This window comes from Rhinoraja longicauda, chromosome 41 (assembly GCF_053455715.1).
Source record: "Rhinoraja longicauda isolate Sanriku21f chromosome 41, sRhiLon1.1, whole genome shotgun sequence".
In the NCBI taxonomy this organism is placed as follows: Eukaryota; Metazoa; Chordata; class Chondrichthyes; order Rajiformes; family Arhynchobatidae; genus Rhinoraja; species Rhinoraja longicauda.
The window spans coordinates 8,676,420-8,684,941 of NC_135993.1; the positions used below are offsets into that span (position 1 = coordinate 8,676,420).

The window sequence follows — 8,522 nt, forward strand, 5'->3', positions numbered from 1 at the left end:
CCCCTTTGCCCAGTTGCCCTCTGGTTAACTCACTCTCGGGACAGGAATGATCTCCCCTTGGCCCCAGTTGAAGTCTCTGGGTTGATCTTGGTTATGCCTCAAACATGTTGTGAACTATCTCTCTCTCTCTCCCTCTCTCCCTCTCTCCCTCTCTTCCTCTCTCTCTCCCCCTCTCTCCCCCTCTCCCACTCTCTGTTACAGGCCACTATCTTGAGTGCCCCAGAATTCATGGAGGTCTTCAATTCAGGTAAGTGAGCCCATAAAGGCAGCGGTGGACTCTTCCCCCAGCAATGGAGTGTATGGTGCCCATAGTAACCAATGGCGTACAAACTCATGAGAGGAATAGATCGGGTAAACACACAGAGTCTCTTGCCCAGAGTAGGGGAATCGAGGACCAGAGGACACAGGTCGAAGGTGAGGGGGGAAAGATTTGACTGGAACCTGAGGTGTAACATGTTCACACAGAGGGTGGTGGGTGTATGGAACGAGCTGCCAGAGGAGGTAGTTGAGGCTGGGACTATCCCAACGTTTAAGAAACATTTTGACAGGTACATGGATGGGATGGGTTTAGAGGGATATGGGCCAAACGCAGGCAGGTGGGACTAGTGTAGATGGGGCACGTTGGTCGGTGTGGGCAAGTTGGGCCGAAGGGCCTGTTTCCGCACTGTAGCAGTCTTATGACTGAGGGACCCATTGACTGGAGCGACTAGGCTTGTATACACTGGAATTTAGAAGGATGAGAGGGGATCTTATCGAAACGTATAAGATTATTAAGAGGTTGGACACGTTGGAGGCAGGAAACATGTTCCCAATGTTGGGGGAGTCCAGAACAAGGGGCCACAGTTTAAGAATAAGGGGTAGGCCATTTAGAACGGAGATGAGGAAACACTTTTTCAGTCAGAGAGTTGTGAATCTGTGGAATTCTCTGCCTCAGAAGGCAGTGGAGGCCAATTCTCTGAATGCATTCAAGAAAGAGCTAGATAGAGCTCTTAAGGATAGCGGAGTCAGGGGGTATGGGGAGAAGGCAGGAACGGGGTACTGATTGAGAATGATCAGCCATGATCACATTGAATGGCGGTGCTGGCTGGAAGGGCCGAATGGCCTCCTCCTGCACCTATTGTCTGTTGTCTATTGGCTACTAATGGGCATTCTCCACCACACAAAATGCTGGAGCAACTCAGCGTCTTTAGTTTAGTGTTTTAACTTTAGCGATACAGCGCGGAAACAGGCCCTTCGGCCCACCGAGCCCGTGCCGACCAGCGATCCCCGCACATTAACACTATCCTACACCCACTAGGGACAATTTACATTTACACCAAGCCAATTAACCTACAAACCTGCACGTCTTTGGAGTGTGGGAGGAAACCGGAGATCTCGGGGAAAACCCACGCGGGTCACGGGGAGAACGTACAAACTCCGTACAGACGGCGCCCGCAGTCGGGATGGAACCCGGTTCTCTGGCGCTGTGAGGCAGCAACTCTGCCGCCGCGCCACCGTGCCGCACTGGGGTGAAGGGAAGGGTGACGTTTCGGGTCGAGGCCCTTTCTCCGACTGAGAGTCAGGGGAGTGGGGGGACTGGAGATATGGAAGGGTAAGGTGTGAAAACAACAGATCAAAGCAGTGGGTGCTGAAGGAGAATGTAGAATGGTTCGTCGTTGGCGGAGGGGAAGGTGACAACGAGGCAGACACTCAGTGACATTAACCAGGAGGAGAACTAGGGTGGGGGAGAGAGAGGGAAAGCAAGGGTTTACTTGAGATTGGAGAAGTCGAGCAGCAGGTAGAGCTGCTGCCTCACAGCGCCGGAGACCCGGGTTCCATCCCGACTACGGGCGCCGTCTGTACGGAGTTTGTACGTTCTCCCCGTGACCTGCGTGGGTTTTCTCCGGGTGCTCTGGTTTCCTCCCACACTCCAAAGACGTGCAGGTTTGTAGGTTGATTGGCTCCTGTAAATGATCCCTATTATGTAGGATAGGACTAGCGTGAGCGGGGATCGCTGGTCGGTGCTGGACTCGGTGGGCCGAAGGGCCTGTTTCCGCGCTGTATCTCTAAACCAAACTATTAGTGGACGAGTTAATGACCCACATCTGCAGCTTTTGTTGACAGGACACTGAGTGTTTGTCAGTGCGATGGAGTGGGTGAGACATCTTGGCCATCTCCTGAGATGGCTCCACTGTTGCAGTGTCATGCAGCCAAGTCATTGTCCACGTGTTAATGGGAAGCAGATGGGGGCTTCGGACAGGGTCACCCCTGCAGCTGCGGCAATGGGGACCGCCAAGGCCTGTCCGTCTCTGGCCCCCTCCCAACGTAGGTTGTCCGTCCACACCCCCGTCCACAATGGGCGCGGTGGTGCAGCGGGTAGAGCTGCTGCCTCACCGTTCCAACCTCCAGTGCTGTCTGTGTGGAGTTTGCACGTTCTCCCCGTGACCGGGTGGGCTTCCTCCGGGTGCCCCGGTTTCCTCTCACATCCCAAAGAGGTGCGGGTTTTTTAGGTTAATCGGCCCCTCTGTAAATTGCCCCCCCCCCCCCACTGGTCAGGGCAAAGACCTCCCATTATTTCGGTGGGAACGTTTTTAACCTGAAGTGACCCTTTAAGGGTGTGAAAGGTTTTGGGGGGAAGGCAGGAGAATGGGGTTGAGCGACTAGGCTTGTATACACTGGAATTTAGAAGGATGAGAGGGGATCTTATCGAAACGTATAAGATTATTAAGGGGTTGGACACGTTAGAGGCAGGAAACATGTTCCCAATGTTGGGGGAGTCCAGAACCAGGGGCCACACAGTTTAAGAATAAGGGGTAGGCCATTTAGAACGGAGATGAGGAAAAACTTTTTCAGTCAGAGAGTTGTGAATCTGTGGAATTCTCTGCCTCAGAAGGCAGTGGAGGCCAATTATCTGAATGCATTCAAGAGAGAGCTAGATCGAGCTTAGAAAGGCCGGACAGTGGGTTTGCCAGCTAATTAGACAGAGTAGACAGCCAGAACCTTTTCCCCATGGTGGAAATATCAAAAATTAGAGGGCATAGCTTTAAGATGAGAGCGGCAAAGTTTAAAGGGTGGTGAATCTGTGAAATTCTTTGCCACAGAAGGCTGTGGAGGCCAAGTCAGTGGATATATTTAAGGCAGAGGCAGATAGATTCTTGATCAGTGCGGGTGTCAGGGGTTATGGGGAGAAGGCAGGAGAATGGGGTTAGGAGGGAGAGATAGATCGGCCATGATTCAATGGTGGGGTAGACGTGATGGGCCGAGTGGCCTAATTCTGCTCTGAAGAAGGGTCTCGACCCGAAACGTCACCCATTCCTTCTCTCCAGAGATGCTGCCTGACCCGCTGAGTTACTCCAGCACTTTGTGTCTACCTTCGATCTAAACCAGCGTCTACAGTTTTATTTTCCCTACACGTCTGCATTTCCCTCTCACACACCACTGTAATTCTACTGCTATTCCTTACGGCCTCGTGAGACGTTTGGGGTGAGTTTTCTTTACACAGAGGGTGGTGGGTGTCTGGAAAGTGCTGCATGGGGGGGGTGGGGGGGGCGTGGTGGAGGTAGGTAGCATAGTGACGGTTTAGAGGCCTTTGGATGGCAGGTGGATATGGAGGGAAATGGATCTTGGCCTCATGATGGAACACAGTGTGGGGCCTTGGCCTTGTGTTCCACGCAGGCAGAGTGGGCCAAAGAGCCAGTTCCTCTTCTATTCAACAGGGAAACGGTTCGCTGGCTGGAGTCAGGTCCGGGGCAGATGGTTGTAATCACAATGAGTTTATTATCTGCCCCAGGATGTTGCTGTGAAATACCTCAGGGTTCAAGGTCGAAAGTCCAACTTCGGCAATTTAGTTTAGTTTAGAGAGACAGCGCGGAAACAGGCCCTTCGGCCCATCGGGTCCGCGCCGACCAGCGATCCCCGCGCACTAACACCAGGGACAATTTACAATTATACCAAGCCAGTCGACCCACAAACCTGTACGTCTGGAGTGTGGGAGGAAACCGGAGCACCCGGAGAAAACCCACGCAGGTCAGGGGGGGAGAACGTACAAACTCTGTACAGGCAGCGCCCGTGGTCGGGATGGAACCCGGGTCTCTCGCGCTGAGAAGCAGCAACTCTACCGCTGCGCCACCGTGCCGCCCTAGAACAACATTTATCTTTGTATCTCGGTAAACGTGACAACAATAAACCAACACAATATTTGTATGTGGCCATTTTTAGGAAAGAATTGGCGATTTAGTTTAGTTTAGAGATACATCGTGGAAACAGGCCCTTCGGCCCATCGGGTCCGCGCCGACCAGCGATCCCCGCGCACTAACACTACTCTACGCCAACGAGGGACCACTTACAATGATACCAAATGCAGTGCGGAAACAGGCCCTTCGGCCCATCGAGTCCGCTCCTACCAGCGATCACCCTTTACTCTTACAGTATCGAACAAACTAGGGACATTTTACAATTTTACTGAAGCCAATTAACCTGCACGTCTTTGGAGTGTGGGGGGGAAACCGAAGATCTCGGAGCAAACCCACGTGGGTCACGGGGAGAACGTACAAACTCCGTACAGACGGCGCCCGCGGTCAGGGTCGAACCCGGGTCTCTGGCGCTGTGAGGCCGCTGCACCACCGTGCCGCGGTTGTCTGCGTTACTTTCCCTCCCGTGTTCACCCGACCGGATGTGCAATGTCCAAGTCCATTCGCCACTCGGTAGCGAGTCAGTTTCCTGCCATCTTCTCCTTCAGTTTAGTCCAGTTTAGCTTATTATCACGCGCACCGAGGTACAGGGAAAAGCTTTTGTTGCGTGCGGACCAGTCAGCGGAAAGACAACACACGATTACAATCGAGCCGTTCACGGTGTACAGATGCGTGTTCTCTGCTGGAAAAGAACACGGCACGGTGGCGCAGCGGTAGAGTTGCCGCCTTACAGCGAATGCAGCGCCGGAGACCCGGGTTCGATCCCGACTACGGGCGCCGTCTGTACGGAGTTTGTACGTTCTCCCCGTGACCTGCGTGGGTTTTCTCCGAGATCTTCGGTTTCCTCCCACACTCCAAAGACGTGCAGGTTTGTAGGTTAATTGGCTGGGCAAATGTAAAAATTGTCCCTAGTGGGGTGTGTAGGATAGTGTTAGTGTGCGGGGATCGCTGGGCGGCACGGACCCGGTGGGCCGAAGGGCCTGTTTCCGCGCTGTATGTCTAAATCTAAAAATCTAAAAAACACTGTAATTGTGCTGGTCCTGTCTGCCCGGAGTTTGTACGTTCTCCCTGTGACAGCGTGGGTTTTCTCCTGGTGCTCCGGTTTCCTCCCACAATCTGCACGCACACACAGGTCTGCAGGTTCATTGGCTTTCTACTGTGTGGCAGGACAGTGCTGGTGTACTGGGACTAGGGTTGCCAACTGTCCCGTATTAGCCGGGACATCCCGTATTTTGGTTCGGCCCGTACGGGGACCGCCCTTGTCTCGTATTAGTAGGGGTTGCCAACTTCCTCGCTCCCAAATAAGGGACAAAGGGTGACGTCACCGCCACGTGACCTCACCCAGCCAGCGGGAGCACGTGGGCCGCTGGCTGGGTGAGGTCACGTGGGGCGCGGGGCGGTGATGTCACCCTTTGTCCCGTATTTGGGAGCGAGGAAGTTGGCGACCCGAACAGGGAAGACCGCTGGTCGGCGAGGACTGATCGGGTCGCAGGCCCGGTTGCCACGGCTGCATCTCTAAACTAAACTCAACACCGAACTGTGTTGTCCGAGTCCGTCCCTCTCCCCACTGCCCTGCAACTGTGAGATGACATCAATGGTTCCCTTATCTGGATCCACTTATCACATTCCTCACGTCAGATTCCAGCATCCACGCCCTTTTCTTATCTCCACTTATCACCCTCCCCTCCCTTCTCCACCCCTCCACCCCACCCTCCCTCCCTATACACTGGAATTTAGAAGGATGAGAGGGGATCTTATCGAAACGTGTAAGATTATTAAGGGGTTGGACGCGTTAGAGGCAGGAAACATGTTCCCAATGTTGGGGGAGTCCGGAACCAGGGGCCACACAGTTTAAGAATAAGGGGTAGGCCATTTAGAACGGAGATGAGGAAAAACGTTTTCAGTCAGAGAGTTGTGAATCTGTGGAATTCTCTGCCTCAGAAGGCAGTGGAGGCCAATTCTCTGAATGCATTCAAGAGAGAGCTAGATAGAGCTCTTAAGGATAGCGGAGTCAGGGGGTATGGGGAGAAGGCAGGAACGGGGTACTGATTGAGAATGATCAGCCATGATCACATTGAATGGCGGTGCTGGCTCGAAGGGCCGAATGGCCTCCTCCTGCACCTATTGTCTATTGACCCTCCCTCCCAAGGAGATAGATTTAAACTTTAAAATGTGAATAACCTTAAAAATATGACACCGATTTCAATGAAACTTCTTCCATTAGCGCCAAAGGGGGGGGGGGGGGGGGGGGGGGGGACGACGGTGAGTAAGGTGGGCGTAGAATTGTCGCGCCATCGTGTGCCGTTTGGGCTGTGGTTCAGGAACAAACAAAGGAACAAGAGTTTTGGTAGATAGACAGATAGATTCTGGGGCAGAGTTTCTATTGCTAAATGGAGCTGGAGTCCCTCAGACTTGCCTCCAGCAGAGGGCAGTGCAGGCTCACTTGCGGCCGCCATTGGTGGAGCGGGAGCACGTGGGCGCTGGCTGGGTGAGGTCACGCGGGGCGGTGACGTCACCCTTTGTCCCTTATTTGGGAGTGGGAAAGTTGGCAACCGTACTAATATGGGGACAAGGGCGGTCCCGTACGGGACAAACTAATTTAGCCCAAAGTACGGGACGTCCCGGTTAATACGGGACGGTTGGCGACCCGACTTATACTCAATGCTTTCACTGATGGAATCAAATGCACTGTAAGGTCATATGTGATAGGAGCAGAGGGAGGCCATTCGGCCCATCAAGTCTACTCCGCCATTCAATCATGGCTGACCAATCTCTCCCTCCAAACCCCATTCTCCTGCCTTCTCCCCATAACTCCTGACACCCGCACTGATCAAGAATCTATCTATCTCTGCCTTAAAATATCCACTGACTTGTCCTCCACAACCTTCTGTGGCAACGAATTCCACAGATTTCACCATCCTCCTTCTCGTCACCTTCCTAGAATAACGTCCTTTAATACCGAGGCTGTGGCCTTTAGTCCTAGACTCTCCCACTAGTGGAAACATTCCTCTCCACATCCACTCTATCCAAGCCTTTCACGATTCGTAACTTTCCATGAGGTTTCCCCCCTCACCCTTCTAAACTCCAGCGAGTACAGGCCCAGTGCTGACAACCGGGGAGAACACACAAACTCCGTAACGAGAGCCCCCTTAGCCAGGATCGAACCCGGGTCTCTCGTGCTGTGAGGCAGTGACTCTCATAGCAATGACATTCTTGCTATTGAGGGCGTGCAGCGTAGGCTCACCAGGTTAATTCCCAGAATGGCGGGACTGTCATATGTTGAAAGACTGGAGCGACTAGGCTTGTATACACTGGAATTTAGAAGGATGAGGGGGGATCTTATCGAAACGTATAAGATTATTAAGGGGTTGGACACGTTAGCGGCAGGAAACATGTTCCCAATGTTGGGGGAGTCCAGAACCAGGGAGAATAAGGGTTTAAGAATAAGGGGTCGGCCATTTAGAACTGAGATGAGGAAAAACGTTTTCAGTCAGAGAGTTGTGAATCTGTGGAATTCTCTGCTGATTCTCTGAATGCATTCAAGAGAGAGCTAGACAGAGCTCTTAAGGATAGCGGAGTCAGGGGGTATGGGGAGAAGGGAGGAAGGGGGTACTGATTGAGAATGATCAGCCATGATCACATTGAATGGTGGTGCTGGCTCGAAGGGCCGAATGGCCTCCTCCTTCACCTATTGTCTATTGTCTGTTGTCTACCCGCTGCGCCACCGTGCCGCCCTAAAGTAGTCGTCCGTAAACTGCCCCTAGGGTGCAGGGAGTGGACGGGAAATTGGGATAACATGGAACTAGTGTGAATGGGTGATCGGTGGTCGGCGTGGAGTCGATGGGCCGAAGGGCCTGTTTCCATTGCTGAATCTCTAATTATTGCCGATTATTCTCCGTTCCCTCCCTCCCTCCCTCCCTCCTCCCCTCCCTCCCTCCCTCCCTCCCTCCCTCCCCTCCCCTCCCTCCCTCCCTCCCCTCCCTCCCTCCCTCCCCTCCCTCCCCTCCCCTCCCTCCTTCCCTCCCCTCCCTCCCTCCCTCCCCTCCCTCCCCTCCCCTCCCTCCCTCCCTCCCCTCCCTCCCTCCCTCCCTCCCTCCCTCCCTCCCTCCCTCCCTCCCTCCCTCCCTCCCTCCCTCCCTCCCTCCCTCCCTCCCTCCCTCCCTCCCTCCCTCCCTCCCTCCCTCCCTCCCTCCCTCCCCTCCCTCCCCTCCCTCCCCTCCCTCCCTCCCTCCCTTCCCTCCCTCCCTCCCTCCCTCCCTCCCTCCCTCCCTCCCTCCCTCCCTCCCTCCCTCCCCTCCCTCCCCTCCCTCCCTCCCTCCCTCCCTCTCCACAGCCGCCGCTAAACGGTTCCAC

General features: G+C 54.2%; 1 protein-coding gene across 1 annotated transcript in view; it reads left to right on the forward strand.

The window, feature by feature from the left end:
- The window catches only part of LOC144611739 (calpain-9-like), a gene marked incomplete at its 3' end in the record, with an annotated part of 57,013 nt that extends 48,491 nt beyond the window's left edge, over window positions 1–8,522 (forward strand). Inside the window, 2 exon segments of the mRNA XM_078430972.1 lie at window positions 202–247; window positions 8,503–8,522. Of these exon segments, the coding sequence (XP_078287098.1) occupies window positions 202–247; window positions 8,503–8,522 (66 nt within the window).